Genomic DNA, 22,652 nt, shown 5'->3' with positions numbered 1-22,652 from the left:
TAAACTTTACTCGGTTCATTATAAGTAAGTGTGAACTCGTGAAACGCAATTCCCGCAAAGGACTTGACGTGTCTGCTGCTTCAGTTGTCTCGCGAAGCAGCATCCGGTTACTGGCACAGACTGGCAACCGTTTTACTTATGCACACCCTATGGTGAGGCGCTATCGCACACATACTGTAGACAGGGTGTAAGGCTGGCGCTGAGGAGCCCTAGGCAAACACGTGAAGCTGGCCCGCTCCACAACATATAGAATTGGGTGGAGGAGGGAGCATTTCGTGGGGGACCACAAGTGAAACAGACATTCACCAAAACAATTACCCGTATTATAACTGAAATAGACCAAGTTCTGTAAAGTTCTGTGATATATTAAAACAGATCACCAATACAAGATTCAGATAAATGAATTAACTACACAAAAAGCATTATGCCTACTCACTTCCTAAACCAGGTTATATGGGGTTACTAGAGGGTGAAATCTGCACATAGTCAGTTGACTAGTAATACATACCCAAGACTGATGACATGATGAAATCAACTTGATGCTGAAAAAGGATGAGGTACATTGACACTGGAGAGGCTAGACTAGAATAATCTTCTTCATTTGTTGGGCTTTTTTTTTGGTGGTTTGTAATTCATCATAAATTTGGCATGTTCATGACAGGCCTTCTTGAGTTTGTTCATCTGACATTGTCTACACAAGTTTATATTTACAGTTTGAAGAGCCAAACCCCCTTTAGGAACTACTACTGCAACCTGACAATAACAGTCCAACATATCCATCAATATATCCAACAGCAACCCATAACATTTCATGAAGTATTGAGTAATATACAACATCCAGCTTGAAGCATTGTTTTCTGTGTCTCTTCAGTGCAGAAATCCATCATTGAAGTGGAAATGCAGGGTAAGTATATGGAAAACTGTGGCCGGGAGCCTTTGAAAAAATAAAAACTATAGTCTAGGTTTTCTCAGCACAAATTGAATATGTGTTATCTTCCTGAGGTGACAGAATTGTAGTGTGTCAGATTTGTGAGCTTTGCATTTTCTAAACATCAAGTTTTTCTTCATATCATATTCCTAAATCAAACAGTTCTATCATCTGTCTTTTACTTCATATTTTTCATTGTCTTTTCTTTAGTTGTGCTGTAATCTTACATTTATTGATATCCATGTAGATAATGAAAAGTGTCAGGGGTCTGGGTCTGGTGTTCTCCCTCTCACCACCAGAGGTCGCCACTTCCCATCCTCCCGGACTCCGTTACCTTGACTCCACACACCTGTGCACACACTCACACACATACAGCTGTTGCCCATCCTGAGGGCTCTTTATACGCCTTCCCTACGCCTTTCTGGGCGGATTATTAAGTGTGTTACATGGACTGATGCAAGCCAGAAGTGGCCATATTGTGTTAGAGTCCGCTTTCTGTTCTGAGCCTGTGTGTTAGAGTCTTAGCTCTGTTTGTGTTTTCTGTTTTGATTTTGACTTTGTTTTCCCCTGCAGTCAAATAAACCTGCATTTGGACCCTGACCCCTTGTTTACACGGTGTGTTTCAGTGACAGAAAAGGATGCTTTGGGATCAGCATTTATAGGCATTCTACTGTAAACTCTATTGGGGTTAGACAACACGTGTCAGGACCTACTCATTGTCAAAACCATACTTTAGATTTAATACTCTCACATGGAATTGATGTTGATGGCATTGAAATTCTGCAGCAGAGCAATGCTATCTCAGATCATTATCTAGTCTTGTGTATACTCTATATAGTTAAAGTTGCAAATTCAAATCATACTTATCTGACCGACATCCATTCGTAGCAGTGAATGAAAAAGTATTATATTGTTCACAAGTACAGTATGGAGTACCATAAGGCTCAGTACTAGGACCATTGCTTTTCATGCTTTACGTGCTACCCTTGGGAGATATCATCAGGAAACATGGTGTTAGCTTTCACTGTTATGCTGATGATACTCAGCTCTATATTTCTTCACGGCCTGACAAAACATACCAATTCGCAAAACCAACAGAATGCATAGCTGATATAAAATCCGGATGACTAGTAATTTCCTACTGCTAAATTCTGAAAAAAAAAACAGAGGTGTTAATTATCGGATTAAAAAACTGCTGCATGTAATAATCTAGAACACTAACAATTGATGGCTGTGCTGTCAGTTCTTCGTCATCAGTTAGGAAAGTAGGTGTGCTATTTGATAGCAACCTTTCTTTTGAAAGTCATGTTTCTAGCATTTGTAAAACCAAATTTTTCCAAAATAGATCTATATATATAAGTTACAACCTATGCTCTCAATGTCAAATGCAGAAATGTTAATCCACGCATTCATGACCTCAAGGTTAGATTATTGTAATGTTTTATTGGGTGGTTGCTCTGCGTGCTTAATAAACTAACTCCATCTGGTCCAAAATGCAGCAGCTAGAGTTCTTACAAGAACCAGGAAGTATGACCATATTAGCCCCGCTCTGTCAACACTGCACTGGCTCCCTATTAAACATCATGTAAAGCACTTTGAATTACCATTGTGTATGAAATGTGCTATACAAATAAACTTGCCTTGCCTTGCCTTGCCTTGCCTTTTGTTATAAAAAGATACAAATTTAAGTCAGTATTCACCGAAATAAATTTATTTAATATATGTATGCTAAAAAATATTTGCATGAAAATGCTACAACTAAGTAAATTCAATTAAGAAAATATGTACAGTATGTAAATATAATATTTAGTAAATAACTTTATAATTAATATACAATTATAACATTTACAATAAATATTTACAAATATTTTAAAAACTTTTTTTGTATATTTTGTTTATATTGAAATATATTTAAAAATATATCTGAAAATATATTTGACCATATGGGTTGGACTTGGAATGTAGTGCATAATTTACGTGGACTGCTTTTAATAAAAAGTAGGACATAATACTATAAAAACACCATAAAAGTATCATAAACGTAATCCATGAATGATTCCTATGACAAAGATAAGGCCTTTTTTGACAGTTGTTTGAAAAATATTTATGTGGATATTCCTAAATTTTGTCTTTCGTGTTAAAAAAAATAACAGCAGGGTTTGGAAAAAATGTGAGTGAGTAAATCATGACAGAATTCTCAGTTTGGGGGGAACTATTCCTTTAATGTAAATAATGTGACTGCCAGTTACATTTAGTGTTTGAGATACTTCCACATCTGTTGCATCTTTCAGAGCTGGAGATGCAGCTAACATCAAATGGCTTCAATCGAAGATGTTCAGCATCAAGACAAGATTGAGTGGCATAGTCTGAGAGACAGACAGACAGCGGTGACAGGCGCTCTGATAGAGGGAAATACATGGAGTTTGGTTGTGGGCAGAGGAAAGGAGAGAGAAGGGCTGGCGTGACAATGGAACTGACGTAAAGATGAAGTGTCTGCCGTTGACACAGATATAGACTGACAGTTACAAATACACAAAGACAGACAGAAACTAAGGGAGTAAGCAAGGAGTATGATAACTAGAGTATCCCAGCCAATTTTAAAAGAGATAAATATGGGAAGAGATTTTTGGTTTATACCTTGTTTTTGAGCTGAAAAATTATTTTCATGAATTTTAGATGCCAAGATGTCAAAGTCTGTAATAAAAAGTCTGAGATTTCCATATAAACGCAAACATTTCTCATCAGATTCTTCCAAGACCAAATTATCAGAGCAATTGTAATAATTGTGTAGCTCTGTGCTCTTACTGTGTCAACAACTGTAAGTATATTTGGTGAAACATCTGATAAAAGTTAATACTGTACTTAATAGTTAATTAAAAAAAGGTGTAGTTTACCCAAAATTAATATTATGTCATTATGTCATTATTATTATTATTTTCTTTGGCACCTACAGCCACTGTAAATTTAACAGGATACTTTTACAATTAACCTATGAGCAATACAATTCAACACTGACATTTTGTATCCAAAAGCATAGCCATTAAACATATTTATGCCTTTGATGCAACTTTGTCTCTTTCCCATTGTATATTAAATTCAAAATAAATAGTAGTTCCACTATATGCACATAAAAGCATCTGTTTTGCATTTATAAAGATGTATTTAGTCAAACCTGATGTTATATGAAGTGTCATTCTGTTTGCTGTCATGGCTCAGGTCACATCCCCCATAATTCCTTTTCTCATTGTCTGACAGGATTTGGCACGTGATTACGAAAAGGCATCAGTAAAGTGAGGTCATTCGATCTCAGACAGAATGGCCAGCAGCACTGGTACTCTTCTAGGAAAGAAGAAATGGCTTGTCCATCAAACGACAGAACCGTTACAGTGGCCATTGTATCTCAGTGCAGGTATGGATGGGGTTATCTGAAACCTTGTCTATAGCATGACACGTTTGTGTTTGTTAACTAAAGGATCCATTATAAGAAAGCACCTGAGCTGTTTAAAAAGGTGTGTGTGTGTGTGTGTGTGGTCTAAATTTGGACTTCTAACAACATCTGAAATGGGGAGAGGGTGAATGCGAGTTGGAAGGAGATCAAGAAAAAACAGCGGGTCTTTGATATGGCCCAACGAGAGAAATACATTTAAAGGATTTGTATCAGATCAAAGGGACTGAAAAGGGAGAATTACAATGCATTTGTCTAAGGTAGCATCTGTGTCCTTCTGGCATGAATAGATAAAACAACACAGAGGCTTGAGTGATATAACCATTTGTAATCACAGGCTTACACACAAAATAAAAGCAATGCATTAAATGAAATGAGGAAAACTCATCAAAATGGCCTCGCTTCACACCATCCACTGCTCTTTCTCTTGTGTGTGACTGATTTTTCTCAGGCGTTTAAAAATGTTTGGTGTCAGAAAAGCGCAGTTTAGCTATATACACAGATTACCGCCAAAACTCTTGCATAATTGGTTCTAAAACCTCATGTTAAGCTTTCAGATTTACAGAGCAACGGCTTTAACATGCAATAGTATTTAGACATAAGCTAACAATTCTGATGTTGCATAATACAACTTATAATGTTATAGGACAAGTCCAAGACTACACGGCAACCCCTCTTTGGCTCCACATTATACAGATCTACACCAGGATTGTATTATCTTTTAGCCACTTGAGGTTTCCTGACACTGCTCTTGGTTTCCCACATTGTCATGGTTTCCTCACAAGCAGTGTAAAACATGCAAGGGAGGAAAAACCAAACAATGATGAAAAAAACATTAGATTTTTTTCACTTTTTTGTTTTTGTTTTGTTTATTTTTGCACACCTACTAAACAGACATTAGCCTACGCTCTTAAAAATAAAGGTGCTTCAAAAGGTTCTTCAAGCAATGCCATAGAAGAACTATTTTTGGTTCCACAAAGAACCATTCAGTCAAAGGTTCTTTAAAGAACCAGCTCTTTCTTACCTTTTTATAATCTGAAGAACCTTCTTTCGCCCCAAAGAACCTTTTGTGAAACAGAAAGGTTCTTCAGATGTTAAAGGTTCTTTATGGAACCATTTAGACAAAAAGGTTCTTCTATGGCATCCTGAAGCACCTTTATTTTTAAGAGTGTATTCCGTGTGTGTGTGTGTGTGTTATATTTTTTCCAGTAATGTTTGTTCATCAAAGCATTTTTTATTAAGTTATTTGAGATCAAATTTTGCCAGATTTTTTACTGTTATTACTCCTTATACCCCTTTAATGACTTATTTACTTTTTGTTCATTACATTTTAATATAGTTCTGTTAAATAAATATTGTAATAATTCAGCAGTTCTTTAAAGTTGTAATAATTCTTCGCAATAGGTTTACTGTATTTTTGATCAAATAAATGCAAACTTGGAGAGCAGAAGATATTTCTTTCAAAAACATTCAAGTCAAAGTTCATTTTATCCTGTTTTGTTTATCTTATTCCAGGCAGGCAAGCAACTGCTGTGAATTTTAATTCAATAATTAATTAACAATAATTAATAATTGTTAATTATTAAGAGTAGCTTAATTGGCATTGGTAAAAAAGACCGTTGTCTCTCAGGGGATTCAGACCTTAGACTTTACACTTCCCTTCTCGTGCGCGCACACACACACACACACACACACAGAAACACACACGCTACGGAAAGAATTTGCTCTCATCCTATTGGTTGTTCCGTTTCTACACAAACGCGTGATTGATACTCACATATGAGTTGAGCTGCAGCAGAGCCGCTGATGATCTGATGCTCTGCTCCACACACTTGAAAGGGGCTTTGAAAGTGGACGTGAAGTAGCACAGCCGCCGTTCACAAGCGAAAATGGGAGTTGGGGTAAGTAAAATATGTTTCAATAACTGTACGTGCTTAATTTGAAGCATATTCATATTTAGGGAGATGCGCTTATTACGGATATTTTCAGAAAGATAAGGATTATATTGAGTATGTGAAGATCGCTGGTGACAACTAGACGTTACCACGAATTTTGTATAACTTAAACGAAAATAGTATTAATATACTTATATTCTATCTAAAATGCATGGCTGTTATAAAGTTATACACACAAACACACACCAAATATGCATAGGTGTCTGTGTAATTTATTTACATGAGACCCAAAAGTCTGAGAACAAATTGAATAGATATAAAAAGTCTGTGATATATGTGGTGAGTGATATATACATATATATTTTAAACAAGACCAAAAAATGTGTGTTTCAGATTCAATTTTGTGTAATTGTGCTGTTGGAGTTATTTATTGTTTCTTATGCTATGATTGCATTTTATATTCAGTTTGACTAAGAAGTAGGAGTGTGTAGGCTGTAGTATGACCTGTGCAGTACATACAGTTCTCATCACTATTCATCACTATTTACAGCATTATTTGCATACTTAGTGTGGAATCGGGATTTAAAACTGTGCTTACACTGTTTTGCTAATAACTTTCAACTTTTTTAAATATTTGTTCTTGTGTAGTGTAGTAGTCTACTTTTCCCTTACTTCCTAAGTCTAGTTCAAGAGCCACAGGTTGTTGTTTCAGAGTGGAGGTTTCTCTCCTTCCATTAAGAACATGGTGTGCTTTATCTAGGTCAGTGCACCTGAATTACCACAAAACTTTCCTAATCCTTTGTAATAGGAATAGAGGAAAGATGTCAACATGCAGTTACTTTTTGCCTCCTAATGTGCTGCAGCTATTTTCACAATGTAGACTCAAGGTTCTTTCACTGTACAACCAAACAGCTGTGTTAATTGGGACTGTTTACAGCTGCTGTGAATTTGTTTGAGGTCATACAGTGAAATCAGATCTAATTTGGAAAAACATCCTCAAATTCATTTTTTTTTTATTCTTACAAACAGTTGATCCTGTCACACTCCTGTGTGTGTCGCCACTAAGGTGGCATAACATGTTTGCCTGAGGCAACAATTGCACTGAACTCTGGTTGACTGAACAGGTGAATAAAACATGAGCACTTTGAGTGGGTGTTTATCTGTTGCGTGTATGCGGATGTGACCCTTTACAGATATTCTGCGATAACCTAATGATACTCATGAGAACTCATGTATTCTTTGGGAAATGAAATGTACTGAGGGAAAAGGCTTTGTTGCTTCTGCTTGTTTCTTTTCATTGGATAGAAGCCAAGATGACATGGTTGCTTTTATGTCCCTAGTTGAGATTGGCCCTCTGCCACAGAACATTATTAGATTTGTGCATTCCATGTAGCAGATCACGCCAAGAAAAAACTGATCCCTTCAGGGACGCGGGAAGTAGGGGTGCTGAGGGGGCTGCAGCACCCCCTGTTTTCACATGGTTACAAATGCAACAGGTATCAGAAAATGAACTGTACAGAATGCGAACAAGATTAACTTTAATACAAGGAGATAATGGCGCAAAAGCGAATTTCAGATTTTTTAAAATGCCCATCCCAGCAAAAACTTTCCAAAATCGCCATCCAAACAACACCAGCCCCAGCACGAGCACCGACGCAAGTGAACCCCCCCCCCTTTCACCCAACACGGACACACACAGCACCCCCAACCGAAAACATCTTCCCGCGCCCCTGGATCCCTTCGAAATACATAAAAGACCCTTGACAACTCGGGAGGTTGGCAGCAATTTGAATATGTTTTGGTAATCAGATAGTTGGGCTTGCTCCCATCTTCACCACAGGAGATATTCTCAGTAGATAAGTTCAAGATTCAGAAAGTATCTAAAAGCACCATAAAGCTTTCATAAAAGGGATAACTTGGAAAGTGTAGTACACAAATCGTATGGATCAATTAAATGTTGATTTTGAACCTTTTTAGAAGCTTGAAAACTTCAGAAAGCTTCGTAACTGCATGAAAAATTGTTAGCAGCACAGTCTTTAGAATTTCTCATTTTATGTTCCATAGAAGAAAGTCAGTCAAATGGGTTTGAAACAACATGAAAGTAAGCAATGATAGACTTGATTTGATTTGATTTTTTATTTTATTTTTTTTGTTTTGGGTGAATTATTTCTTTAACTTTTTCCACAATATTTACTCAGTAAACAATTGACTCAGTAACAAGGTCTTACAAAGTTGTTATTTGATGTTTCGAACATCTATTTTAGGATGGACGGGACCAGTATGAGCTGGCGGCAACATCAGAGCAAGGAGGAAAGAAAAAGAACAAAAACAAGAAAAAGGAGAAAGATATGGATGAGCTAAAAAAGGAAGTGGATTTGGTAAGACTTTACATAGCTTTGGTCAATATACACTCTGATCATTTTTCCAAGACTGAATCTTTCTGTATCAAATCTATTTCAGGATGATCACAAACTGACTTTGGAAGAGCTCCACCGTAAATATGGCACAGACTTGAGCAGAGTAAGTTCATGAAATGTCTCCAAGTGTCATTCTCTTTTATGAAATTACTCTTATTAAATCTCTAGTGATTAATAACTAACATTGCCCTCTGTTTGACTTCACCAGGGTCTCACAGGTGCCCGTGCAGCAGAGATTCTGGCCCGTGATGGACCTAATGCCCTCACTCCACCTCCAACCACCCCAGAGTGGGTGAAGTTCTGTAAGCAGATGTTTGGAGGTTTCTCCATGCTCTTGTGGACTGGTGCCGTTCTCTGCTTTTTTGCATATGGCATTCAGGCGGCAATGGAAGATGAGCCAGCTAATGACAATGTGAGTGGGAATGCTGAAAAAATATTTAAATGTGTGTTCTGCTTCTTAGATGTGTTTCACCTAGTCTTGTTTATCCCTTTGTGCAATGCAGCTGTATTTGGGAGTTGTGCTATCAGCTGTGGTGATCATCACTGGATGTTTCTCATACTATCAAGAGGCTAAGAGCTCAAAAATTATGGACTCTTTCAAGAATTTGGTCCCCCAGGTAGATTTTTATATATTTTTTTTCAATTTAGTTATTTTTGCAATTCAATTTGTCTTGAAATCTAATAAACAAATGTATAATAATGTATAAATAAATTGTAGTTTTGTATCCTTATGAATTTGTTGTTCAGATTAAACTTTTTTCCTTTCTAGCAAGCGTTGGTTGTCCGTGATGGTGAGAAGAATCATATCAACGCTGAAGAGGTGGTGGTTGGTGATCTGGTGGGGGTAAAAGGTGGTGACAGGATCCCTGCTGACCTGAGAATCATAGCCTCACATGGCTGCAAGGTTATTATGAGCCGCTATATCTGGCCTGATCAGTGTAGTGTGAACTTCACATTTCCTTGCTGTGGTAGTGACATTATGTAAAAATAGCTTTTAAATTGGGTGTTTTAAGGTGGATAACTCCTCTCTGACTGGAGAATCAGAGCCTCAGACACGGTCCCCGGATTTCTCAAATGATAATCCTCTAGAGACCAGGAATATTGCTTTCTTCTCCACCAACTGTGTAGAAGGTATTTTATATTCTCATTTACTACAGATGTTCAATAAAGTGTTTTACTCCTATTCTTATTGTAGATTTCATTATAATTACATTTATATTAATTCATATTTTTATATTTACACTTTTACTTTTATTATTACTCATTATGCCATTAGGTGGTGACAAATATCTTTATGAGTGAATCATTGAGTCATTGACTCAACCGATTCATTAAAAAACACTGATTTGCTCAAAAATGAAACAATGGAATGCCAGTGATTAATTTTACTGTGGTGTTATTTCTACTTTATTTGCAGCTACGTTTGTTGGCAAAGCAAACATAGACAAAGTAACTTGTAATGTTGTATCTAAAATGAAAATTACTCAATATTAACTTCTTGTTGTATAAAAGCAGTATCACATATGCAAGTTATATCATATGAAATGTTTTTTTTTCAGGATTCTTTGTTCAATATAAAGTTCAAAAGAGCAGCATTTTGAAATAGAAATCTTATGTAATATTAAGCGTTTTTACTGTCAATTTTGATCAATTTAATGGGTCTTTAATGAGTCACTGCTCCATGTGTGTTCATGGTGTGTGTGTGTGTTCACTTGAATGGATTAAATGCAGAGCACAAATTCCAAATATGGGACACCATACATATATATCTATATATAAAATAGTGTAACGGTAGTGTATAATTTACATTTAAAATTTTAGAATAACAGCCTGATACTTTGGTGTCCTCGGTTTCTCATTCAATACTTCACATTTGTTATAGGTACTGCACGTGGCATTGTCATTAGCACCGGAGACCGTACTGTAATGGGCCGAATCGCAACACTTGCGTCTGGACTAGAGGTTGGGCGCACCCCCATCTCCATTGAGATTGAGCACTTCATCCACATCATCACAGGCGTGGCTGTCTTCCTGGGCGTCTCTTTCTTTATTCTGTCTCTCGTTCTTGGTTACTCCTGGCTGGAGGCTGTTATCTTTCTTATTGGCATCATTGTGGCCAATGTGCCTGAAGGTCTTCTTGCAACAGTCACGGTTAGTTTAAACTTACTTTGTTTGAAGATTAGGCCCTAAAATTTGCATGACACCTACTCTCTGTTTCTTGTTCTTTAGGTTTGTCTCACCCTCACAGCTAAACGCATGGCTAAGAAAAACTGTTTGGTTAAGAACCTTGAGGCTGTTGAAACGCTGGGCTCAACCTCAACCATCTGTTCCGATAAAACTGGCACATTAACGCAGAATCGCATGACTGTAGCCCACATGTGGTTTGATAACCAGATCCATGAGGCTGACACCACAGAGAATCAGAGCGGGACCGCCTTTGACCGCAGCTCGGCCACCTGGGCATCATTGGCTCGTATTGCTGGGCTCTGCAACAGGGCTGTGTTCCTGGCAGAACAGTCAGATGTGCCAATTTTGAAGGTTAGTTTTTGATTTGATGCACAGCAATTATATGGCTAACATGTGTCACAGGTTGTAGGTCAGTGCGCAAAATATACAATGACTTTTGGAGGGGATCTGCACGAGCACCGACGCAAGTGAACCCCCCCCCCTTTCACCCAACACGGACACACACAGCACCCCCAACCGAAAACATCTTCCCGCGCCCCTGGATCCCTTCGAAATACATAAAAGACCCTTGACAACTCGGGAGGTTGGCAGCAATTTGAATATGTTTTGGTAATCAGATAGTTGGGCTTGCTCCCATCTTCACCACAGGAGATATTCTCAGTAGATAAGTTCAAGATTCAGAAAGTATCTAAAAGCACCATAAAGCTTTCATAAAAGGGATAACTTGGAAAGTGTAGTACACAAATCGTATGGATCAATTAAATGTTGATTTTGAACCTTTTTAGAAGCTTGAAAACTTCAGAAAGCTTCGTAACTGCATGAAAAATTGTTAGCAGCACAGTCTTTAGAATTTCTCATTTTATGTTCCATAGAAGAAAGTCAGTCAAATGGGTTTGAAACAACATGAAAGTAAGCAATGATAGACTTGATTTGATTTGATTTTTTATTTTATTTTTTTTGTTTTGGGTGAATTATTTCTTTAACTTTTTCCACAATATTTACTCAGTAAACAATTGACTCAGTAACAAGGTCTTACAAAGTTGTTATTTGATGTTTCGAACATCTATTTTAGGATGGACGGGACCAGTATGAGCTGGCGGCAACATCAGAGCAAGGAGGAAAGAAAAAGAACAAAAACAAGAAAAAGGAGAAAGATATGGATGAGCTAAAAAAGGAAGTGGATTTGGTAAGACTTTACATAGCTTTGGTCAATATACACTCTGATCATTTTTCCAAGACTGAATCTTTCTGTATCAAATCTATTTCAGGATGATCACAAACTGACTTTGGAAGAGCTCCACCGTAAATATGGCACAGACTTGAGCAGAGTAAGTTCATGAAATGTCTCCAAGTGTCATTCTCTTTTATGAAATTACTCTTATTAAATCTCTAGTGATTAATAACTAACATTGCCCTCTGTTTGACTTCACCAGGGTCTCACAGGTGCCCGTGCAGCAGAGATTCTGGCCCGTGATGGACCTAATGCCCTCACTCCACCTCCAACCACCCCAGAGTGGGTGAAGTTCTGTAAGCAGATGTTTGGAGGTTTCTCCATGCTCTTGTGGACTGGTGCCGTTCTCTGCTTTTTTGCATATGGCATTCAGGCGGCAATGGAAGATGAGCCAGCTAATGACAATGTGAGTGGGAATGCTGAAAAAATATTTAAATGTGTGTTCTGCTTCTTAGATGTGTTTCACCTAGTCTTGTTTATCCCTTTGTGCAATGCAGCTGTATTTGGGAGTTGTGCTATCAGCTGTGGTGATCATCACTGGATGTTTCTCATACTATCAAGAGGCTAAGAGCTCAAAAATTATGGACTCTTTCAAGAATTTGGTCCCCCAGGTAGATTTTTATATATTTTTTTTCAATTTAGTTATTTTTGCAATTCAATTTGTCTTGAAATCTAATAAACAAATGTATAATAATGTATAAATAAATTGTAGTTTTGTATCCTTATGAATTTGTTGTTCAGATTAAACTTTTTTCCTTTCTAGCAAGCGTTGGTTGTCCGTGATGGTGAGAAGAATCATATCAACGCTGAAGAGGTGGTGGTTGGTGATCTGGTGGAGGTAAAAGGTGGTGACAGGATCCCTGCTGACCTGAGAATCATAGCCTCACATGGCTGCAAGGTTATTATGAGCCGCTATATCTGGCCTGATCAGTGTAGTGTGAACTTCACATTTCCTTGCTGTGGTAGTGACATTATGTAAAAATAGCTTTTAAATTGGGTGTTTTAAGGTGGATAACTCCTCTCTGACTGGAGAATCAGAGCCTCAGACACGGTCCCCGGATTTCTCAAATGATAATCCTCTAGAGACCAGGAATATTGCTTTCTTCTCCACCAACTGTGTAGAAGGTATTTTATATTCTCATTTACTACAGATGTTCAATAAAGTGTTTTACTCCTATTCTTATTGTAGATTTCATTATAATTACATTTATATTAATTCATATTTTTATATTTACACTTTTACTTTTATTATTACTCATTATGCCATTAGGTGGTGACAAATATCTTTATGAGTGAATCATTGAGTCATTGACTCAACCGATTCATTAAAAAACACTGATTTGCTCAAAAATGAAACAATGGAATGCCAGTGATTAATTTTACTGTGGTGTTATTTCTACTTTATTTGCAGCTACGTTTGTTGGCAAAGCAAACATAGACAAAGTAACTTGTAATGTTGTATCTAAAATGAAAATTACTCAATATTAACTTCTTGTTGTATAAAAGCAGTATCACATATGCAAGTTATATCATATGAAATGTTTTTTTTTCAGGATTCTTTGTTCAATATAAAGTTCAAAAGAGCAGCATTTTGAAATAGAAATCTTATGTAATATTAAGCGTTTTTACTGTCAATTTTGATCAATTTAATGGGTCTTTAATGAGTCACTGCTCCATGTGTGTTCATGGTGTGTGTGTGTGTTCACTTGAATGGATTAAATGCAGAGCACAAATTCCAAATATGGGACACCATACATATATATCTATATATAAAATAGTGTAACGGTAGTGTATAATTTACATTTAAAATTTTAGAATAACAGCCTGATACTTTGGTGTCCTCGGTTTCTCATTCAATACTTCACATTTGTTATAGGTACTGCACGTGGCATTGTCATTAGCACCGGAGACCGTACTGTAATGGGCCGAATCGCAACACTTGCGTCTGGACTAGAGGTTGGGCGCACCCCCATCTCCATTGAGATTGAGCACTTCATCCACATCATCACAGGCGTGGCTGTCTTCCTGGGCGTCTCTTTCTTTATTCTGTCTCTCGTTCTTGGTTACTCCTGGCTGGAGGCTGTTATCTTTCTTATTGGCATCATTGTGGCCAATGTGCCTGAAGGTCTTCTTGCAACAGTCACGGTTAGTTTAAACTTACTTTGTTTGAAGATTAGGCCCTAAAATTTGCATGACACCTACTCTCTGTTTCTTGTTCTTTAGGTTTGTCTCACCCTCACAGCTAAACGCATGGCTAAGAAAAACTGTTTGGTTAAGAACCTTGAGGCTGTTGAAACGCTGGGCTCAACCTCAACCATCTGTTCCGATAAAACTGGCACATTAACGCAGAATCGCATGACTGTAGCCCACATGTGGTTTGATAACCAGATTCATGAGGCTGACACCACAGAGAATCAGAGCGGGACCTCCTTTGACCGCAGCTCGGCCACCTGGGCATCATTGGCTCGTATTGCTGGGCTCTGCAACAGGGCTGTGTTCCTGGCAGAACAGTCAGATGTGCCAATTTTGAAGGTTAGTTTTTGATTTGATGCACAGCAATTATATGGCTAACATGTGTCACAGGTTGTAGGTCAGTGCGCAAAATATACAATGACTTTTGGAGGGGATCTGCTTTTTTAAAGAAGCAGTGCAGTTTGTATTTGTGTTCTGAAAGAAAATATATAAAATGGTTCAAATGTATATATATTTTAGGTCTCTCCAGAGATGCTCAATTGGGTTTAAGTCAGGGCTCTGGCTGGGCCATTCAAGAACAGTCACAGAGTTGTTGTGAAGCCACTCCTTCGTTATTTTAGCTGTGTGCTTAGGGTCATTGTCTTGTTGGAAGGTAAACCTTCGGCCCAGTCTGAGCTCCTGAGCACTCTGGAGAAGGTTTTCGTCCAGGATATCCCTGTACTTGGCCGCATGCATCTTTCCCTCGATTGCAACCAGTCATCCTGTCCCTGCAGCTGAAAAACACCCCACAGCATGATGCTGCCACCACCATGCGTCACTGTTGGGACTGTATTGGACAGGTGATGAGCAGTGCCTGGTTTTCTCCACACACACCGCTTAGAATTAAGGCCAAAAAGTTCTCATCAGACCAGAGAATCTTATTTCTCACCATCTTGGAGTCCTTCAGGTGTTTTTTAGCAAACTCCATGCAGGCTTTCATGTGTCTTGCACTGAGGAGAGGCTTCCGTCGGGCCACTCTGCCATAAAGCCCTGACTGGTGGAGGGCTGCAGTGATGGTTGACTTTCTACAACTTTCTCCCATCTCCCGACTGCATCTCTGGAGCTCAGCCACAGTGATCTTTGGTTCTTCTTTACCTCTCTCACCAAGGCTCTTCTCCCCCGATAGCTCAGTTTGGCCGGACAGCCAGCTCTAGGAAGGGTTCTGGTCGTCCCAAACGTCTTCCATTTAAGGATTATGGAGGCCATTGTGCTCTTAGGAACCTTAAGTGCAGCACAATTTTTTTTGTAACCTTGGCCAGATCTGTGCCTTGCCACAATTCTGTCTCTGAGCTCTTCAGGCAGTTCATTTGACCTCATGATTCTCATTTGCTCTGACATGCACTGTGAGCTGTAAGGTCTTATATAGACAGGTGTGTGGCTTTCCTAATCAAGTCCAATCAGTATAATCAAACACAGCTGGACTCAAATTAAGGTGTAGAACCATCTCAAGGATGATCAGAAGAAATGGACAGCACCTGAGTTAAATATATGAGTGTCACAGCAAAGGGTCTGAATACTTAGGACCATGTGATATTTCAGTTTTTCTTTTTTAATAAATCTGCAAAAATGTCAACAATTCTGTGTTTTTCTGTCAATATGGGGTGCTGTGTGTACATTAATGAGCAAAAAAAAAATTTACTTAAATGATTTTAGCAAATGGCTGCAATATAACAAAGAGTGAAAAATTTAAGGGGGTCTGAATACTTTCCGTACCCACTGTATATATGATTTATTTATTTATTTATTTTGTCCCAACCAATAATGTCATGTATGTCATCTCTTCATTGTGGATATTGTTTGTAATATTTTCTAATAAATTTCTCACTTGTGTGTTTAAATGTTTAGAGAGATGTTGCTGGTGATGCATCTGAATCTGCTCTTCTGAAATGCATTGAGCTTTGCTGTGGATCAGTGAAAGAAATAAGAGACAAATACACCAAAGTGGCAGAAATTCCCTTCAACTCTACAAACAAATATCAGGTACTGGAATTAGGATCTTGCATCTCTACTTATAGTACAAAAATGGGTTCCCCTTCGGGAACTCGAGCTGCGTCGGAAAACGCTAGGGGAACGCCTTCAGCGATACCAAGCTCTGAATCATATGTGTAATCAGTCGAACGATGGGCGAGACGTCCGCGGCGGGTGACGTCATGACCAGGAAGCTTTAAAAGCACGTGAGGTGCCACCGGCGCTAGCTTTCTGTCATTCAGCGAAGCTCTCTGTGTGTGTCGGTCACGATTTATGTTCTGTGAGTCTTATTTATTGTTGTCTGTCCAAAGTCTATAAGCTCCATTTATGTCTAAGCTCATGCAAGGACAAAGCATTTCAAGGCGAGAGCAGGCCACGTTGTAGGTTGTGTGTTCTTCCCTGCTCAAAGATAATGTTATATCACGAGTGGGGACACACACAGCCTGTGCGTGGTTTGCTTGCGAGCGAAGCATAGTTGTTACTGCCTTGCTTCGCTCTCAGAGGGCTCTCTTTGAGGAGGGAGCTTTCACTAGCGTTCCTCGCGGTGCCGGCCCCGCTTTCGCCGAGGCGGAGCGGCGGCTGTGCTCGTGGGTTTCGCGTATGGATCTGCTAATCACCAGATCCGGCGCCCGCTCTCGGGGTACCGGCGCTGCGGTACTTCCCCCCCGGGGAGAGGGCGCGACGCTCCGCCTGTCTTCCTCCGAGGAGATTGATACGGAGGGCGTCAAAGAGCTCGCCAGTTGCACAAACATCAGTTACACAAGCAAACAATATTATGCCTTATATTATAATGAGCAGCATTAATAAGGAGCAGAGCTCGCGCAGAGGCGTTCCCCTAGCGTTTTCCGACGCAGCGTCTCGTTCCCTCGGGGAACAATGGTTACATACGTAACCTGGGACGTTTTCATTTAGGATGTCAGTCAATAAAGAATTCCAACTCAAACATGTAAAATATGCAATTAATTAACATGTTAAATTGACAGCCCTGATACTACTAATAAAATACATTTCATCATTATCTGAAATTATTTGGTGCATGCATTGGCAGCTGTCAGTGCACAAGAACCCAAATGGTGGCACAGAGTCTAAACACCTGCTGGTGATGAAAGGAGCCCCAGAAAGAATCCTGGACCGCTGTGCTACTATATTGATCCAAGGGAAGGAGCAACCTTTGGATGATGAAATGAAAGAATCCTTTCAAAATGCTTATCTGGAGCTTGGGGGCCTTGGAGAAAGAGTTTTAGGTAAAAGAGAAAAAGCTGCTTCTTCAAAGAAAAGTTGTGAATTCACCTAAGCACATTGTGGACTGATCATTCATATTCTTCTCCAACAGGATTCTGTCATTTCTACCTCCCTGATGAACAGTTTCCAGAAGGTTTCCAGTTTGATACTGAAGATGTGAATTTCCCTACTGAGAATCTGTGCTTTGTGGGTCTCATGTCAATGATCGACCCTCCACGTGCTGCTGTACCTGATGCTGTGGGCAAATGCAGAAGTGCAGGAATCAAGGTAAAGCAGAGATGCAAATCCCTTACAATGTGCTGAAATTATTATATTTTACACACATATTTCTCAACTGTTAGGTTATCATGGTAACCGGTGACCATCCAATCACTGCCAAAGCCATAGCAAAGGGTGTTGGGATTATTTCTGAGGGTAATGAGACTGTGGAAGACATCGCTGCTCGCTTGAATATACCTGTCAATGAGGTCAATCCCAGGTATTGTGTTAGTTTTACTAAAAATGTTACTCTTAATTTGCCCTTACATGAAGCTAATAAGTCAATAAATTACTCTCTTTTCAGAGATGCGAAGGCCTGTGTGGTTCACGGTGGAGACCTGAAGGACCTCACAGCTGAACAGTTAGATGATATTCTGAAGCACCACACGGAAATTGTGTTCGCCAGAACGTCCCCACAGCAGAAACTTATTATTGTTGAGGGGTGTCAACGTCAGGTAATCATTGAACTTCTGAATATACCTAAATAATGGGCTGTGTACTGAATACTTCAATTAGACAGTTCAGAACAGTGGTTTTCTAAATTTCTGATGCCAAAGATCACCAAATATGATCCCCCTTGTGAGGGATCCCCTTTCTAAAATAAAAAGGCAGCTAAGTATTTTTAATGTACTTTATATATATATAAGTTTTTGAAAGAGATTAATACTTTTATTTTTCCATAAAAAAGTATCACAGTTTTCACAAAAATATATTAAGCAGCAAAGCTGTTAGAAAATGTTTAGAAAATTGCAATTTTGTGTTAATGTTAAACATATGTGTATACATACATATATACATAAATAACCACTTCTGTTCCAAAGGGAGCCATTGTGGCTGTAACAGGGGATGGTGTGAATGATTCTCCAGCACTGAAGAAGGCTGATATTGGTGTTGCTATGGGCATTGCTGGCTCAGATGTGTCCAAGCAGGCTGCTGACATGATCCTCCTGGATGACAACTTTGCCTCAATTGTCACAGGTGTAGAGGAAGGTACGTGAGACCTTTTTTCATATCTTCTCAATGTTGTGGGCTCCTTTATTATCATGTTCTCTCCACACTAGGCCGGCTGATCTTTGACAACTTGAAGAAATCAATTGCTTACACCTTGACCAGTAACATCCCTGAGATCACACCCTTCCTGTTCTTCATTATCGCCAACATCCCCTTACCTCTAGGAACTGTTACCATTCTGTGTATTGACCTGGGAACAGACATGGTCAGTGCAGAACTCACTGGTTTATTTTCTTTTTCACACTTGCATTTGGTACTTTATCTCTACAAGAGATGACAGTTAATCATTTTGTTTTGTTTTCAAGGCCCCTGCTATTTCTCTGGCATACGAGGCTGCTGAGAGTGATATCATGAAGAGACAGCCCAGAAACCCTAAAACAGACAAGTTGGTGAATGAAAGACTTATTAGCATTGCATATGGACAGATAGGTAGGTGGCTATTTTTTGGCTTTGTTTCAGTAGCTAAAATGGTAGAGCATGGCGCTAAAAGTGATAAAATTGTCAGTAAATTTCCTAGAGAACACATCCAAGAAGAAGATTCCAGAAGACTGTCGTTTTTAATGATATTTGACAAGGTGCTAAATTAGTACTGTATGTTGATCCAAGTTTTTCCTGACTAGCATGCTATCATATAAAAGCTTCTCATGTCAAAATGTGAAAATGGCTTCACAATTTAAAAAGAGTTTTAATGCAAGATTTTATCTTGTTGTACAGGTATGATTCAGGCTCTGGCTGGATTTTTCACATACTTTGTCATTCTTGCTGAAAATGGCTTTTTACCATCAAGACTATTAGGAATTCGTGTATTTTGGGATGACAAGCATATTAATGACCTGGAGGACAGTTATGGGCAACAATGGGTAGGTATTATGAATTACTTTACAGCTGTGAACCATACATTTGCTACATGTTAGTCAGGGGGAGGGATATTCTTATTCTAGAAACCATTGTTTTGGATAAAAATATGTTTAGTGCAAGTGCAACACGAGTCAATGGAATTACGGTATTTTCCCCAAAATAAGTAGTCCTTTTAAATGCATACAAAACTGTTGAAAAGTTTGGGATGGGTAAAATCATTAATGTTATTTTAAAGAAGTCTCTTCTCATGTTCACCAAGGCTTTATTTGTTTTTTTTATGTAATTTATTCCAGTGATGGCAAAGCTGAATTTTCAGCAGCAATTACTCCAGTCTTCACTGTCACATGATCCTTCAGAAATCATTCTAATATGCTGATTTGATGCTAAAGAAACATTTGTTATTATCAATGTTGTGCTGCCTAATATTTTTTTTTCAGAATTCTTTCGAGAACAGCATTTATTTCAAATAGAAGTCTTTTGGAACATTATAAATGTCTTCACTAGGGCTGTCCTCGACTAAGGATTTTTCTGGTCGACTAGTAGTCGTTCATTTTAAACATTAGTCGACTAATCACACGTTTATTAATAAACCATTTAAATCATTATTATGAGCCTTTAATTGCCTACGTAGCCTAACATGCGCTCAAGCGCACGAATAAAGCTTGCCACAGCGCACCGGCAGAAGTAATGGTTATGAATGTGTCAGTGAAAAACAGTAAGGAGACTGCATTAACATTTTGATAATTTTATAAACGAGTGCTTTCTTTGTTTTCGGGTTAAGAGATGAAGTCGGCGACAGACTCGTCATCCCCGCAGTACTGCTGCGCCTGTATTCATGTTGCAGACGGATTGCATAATCTGAGAATATTTGTTTTACATTTCATTTGGTTCATTTGAAAGTAGACATTTCACTCTCTATATATATTTTTTTCATGTCCGTAATTTAAAGATATACACAGAGTTTCACGTCCAAGTTCACAGAGAACGAGACGGCAGAAAGCGCATCCTGTTTGCTTTCATTATTTCACAAAAGCACGATTTGTTTTTATTGTGAGTGCACACAAATAAACTTAGAGTCTTTACAGATTTGAAAGATGTATTACTCTTATCTGTATGAGCAAAAATGACCGGCGCCTCCATCTGTCCTGCAGTGAGCACGCCACTGTTCAGTTTCCACACTCCGCACAGACACTGAATAGCGCACATCTCTCTTGGTTAACATTAGATTGAGGGGCCATGTAAAGTTGCTAATGCTTACATATTTCAGATGATAAGCCATATTTGAGGTAGATGAATGATAGGTGAGCGTGTGGATGTCCTGCCCGATGTACTGTATTACCACATAGACCAGCCGTTAACAATCTGTCCGTCACAAACTGCGTGACTTCGCCTGTGGATTTTATTTTATTTTTTCCCAGCGATTAAGCGACTAATAAAATTTTGGTCGACCAAGCCTCTTCTGGTCAACTAACGATTAGTCGACTATTAGGGGGCAGCCCTAGTCTTCACTGTCACTTTTGATCAATTTAATGAATTCTTGCTGAATAAATGTATTAATTTCTTTAAAAACAATCTTACTGACTTTTGACCAGTAGTGTATATCAGCTAAAATTGTATGTAGTCAACAGTTAGTCAATTTAGGTGTGCATTAGCATTTAGATTTGCCTCAAAGCTAACAGGCATCTACTAAAAGCTTCAAAACCCTAATTTTAATGAAGTCTTCATAAGTGATACTATGAAATTATTGTACCAAAACAATGTTATGTTTTTTTCAGACATATGAACAGAGAAAGATTGTGGAGTTCACTTGCCACACAGCATTCTTCGCCAGCATTGTGATCGTGCAGTGGGCCGATCTGATTATCTGCAAGACCAGGCGTAATTCTGTCTTCCAGCAGGGAATGAAGTGAGTCTGGGAGAACAAATGAGCTCTGAATAAGCATAACCATGTTCTTGAGGAGATTTTCTTTTATTCATGGTCTGTTTACTGCATTTTTGTCCTACAAGGAACAAAATCTTGATCTTTGGATTGTTTGAGGAAACAGCACTGGCGGCTTTCTTGTCTTATTGCCCTGGCATGGATGTGGCTCTCAGAATGTACCCACTCAAGTAGGCTAAAATTTATTTGTATAAAATAAATATGCAGTTTGTTCTTGGCTGCTTCTATGGTTTATATTCTGTGCTCTATCTACAGGCTCAATTGGTGGTTCTGTGCCTTCCCGTACTCTCTTCTCATCTTTATTTATGATGAAATCAGAAAGCTCATCCTTAGACGGAACCCCGGAGGTAATCAGGAAATTGCAACCTTGTTTTAACCAATTGTACTGTATTGTAGGATTTAAATGAATAGTATACAAATGTATGTCTAAGTACTGTATGAGTACATCATTTTATATTTTTCAACTGTAAAAGTAAAAATATGTTTTTCTCTCTTTGCAGGTTGGGTGGAAAGAGAGACATACTACTAGACCATCATGTTAGCAATACTGCTCTGTGTTATCTTTGTGGTGTAACATTAGTTTTGCTGTTTTGAATTTAACCTGTAAATTTTAAAATATTTTTATATAGAATTATTGTAGTACTAAGATTCTGCTGGCATGCTAAATGTAGACTTGAAAAACTTGTAAAAGTTTTTAATTGTGTAATTTGAATAAAACTTGTCGACTTCCACAAAAATGTGGTCTCATTTAATAATTTACTGCCTTGTATGTCAGAGTAAGTTTTTTTTTTTTTTGTACTTATATGTCAGTTATCTTGTTAGTATGGAAAGACTTATGGACTTATAAATGCGCCAGTGATGTTTTTGTTCAGGTTGTAAGTGATGACTACATTTCCAAGTGTAATTCACATAAGAAAGTTAACTTATACTTGTGTATAGATGTGTTCATAATATTTATAAATGTTTTTAAGAAACAGAAAAAATACTTGACAGCAGCAGTGTAAAAAATAAGAGACATAACAAGGATCGGTAAGGTTACGT

General features: G+C 38.3%; 1 protein-coding gene across 2 annotated transcripts; it reads left to right on the top strand.

Moving 5' to 3' along the window:
* The first annotated feature begins 6,122 nt into the window (after positions 1–6,122).
* On the top strand, positions 6,123–22,362 carry atp1a1b (ATPase Na+/K+ transporting subunit alpha 1b). 2 transcript variants are annotated; one of them, XM_016255151.1, is made up of 22 exons: positions 6,123–6,274; positions 8,533–8,646; positions 8,729–8,788; positions 8,894–9,097; positions 9,189–9,302; positions 9,455–9,589; positions 9,699–9,816; positions 10,568–10,836; positions 10,915–11,223; positions 16,181–16,315; positions 17,352–17,547; positions 17,637–17,812; positions 17,887–18,023; positions 18,108–18,258; positions 18,625–18,793; positions 18,865–19,019; positions 19,120–19,243; positions 19,529–19,674; positions 21,448–21,578; positions 21,680–21,781; positions 21,867–21,958; positions 22,112–22,362. In XM_016255151.1, exons 1-22 carry the CDS (start codon positions 6,263–6,265, stop codon positions 22,138–22,140), a joined length of 3,078 nt encoding a protein of 1,025 aa, XP_016110637.1. In that variant the 5' UTR covers positions 6,123–6,262; the 3' UTR covers positions 22,141–22,362. The 2 variants fall into 2 exon arrangements, with proteins under 2 accessions (XP_016110637.1, XP_016110639.1); XM_016255153.1 differs by lacking the exons at positions 6,123–6,274; positions 8,533–8,646; positions 8,729–8,788; ... (4 more) ...; positions 10,568–10,836; positions 10,915–11,223 and adding exons at positions 11,940–12,058; positions 12,141–12,200; positions 12,306–12,509; ... (3 more) ...; positions 13,980–14,248; positions 14,327–14,635 and having other exon boundaries at positions 22,112–22,361.
* Positions 22,363–22,652: the final 290 nt, after the last annotated feature.

The sequence above is a fragment of the Sinocyclocheilus grahami genome, unplaced genomic scaffold, assembly GCF_001515645.1.
Source record: "Sinocyclocheilus grahami isolate Dianchi unplaced genomic scaffold, SAMN03320097.WGS_v1.1 scaffold1316.1, whole genome shotgun sequence".
In the NCBI taxonomy this organism is placed as follows: domain Eukaryota; kingdom Metazoa; phylum Chordata; class Actinopteri; order Cypriniformes; family Cyprinidae; genus Sinocyclocheilus; species Sinocyclocheilus grahami.
Note: the sequence above shows the minus strand (reverse complement) of the source record. Positions and strands in the feature narration are given on the sequence as shown.

Excerpts from the sequence above, each read along its gene's own strand:
- atp1a1b (XM_016255151.1), top strand. Across the intron at positions 18,024-18,107 it reads GTCAATGAGGTCAATCCCAG|AGATGCGAAGGCCTGTGTGG; the intron begins GTATTGTGTTAG and ends CTCTCTTTTCAG. Across the intron at positions 21,782-21,866 it reads CTCAGAATGTACCCACTCAA|GCTCAATTGGTGGTTCTGTG; the intron begins GTAGGCTAAAAT and ends CTCTATCTACAG.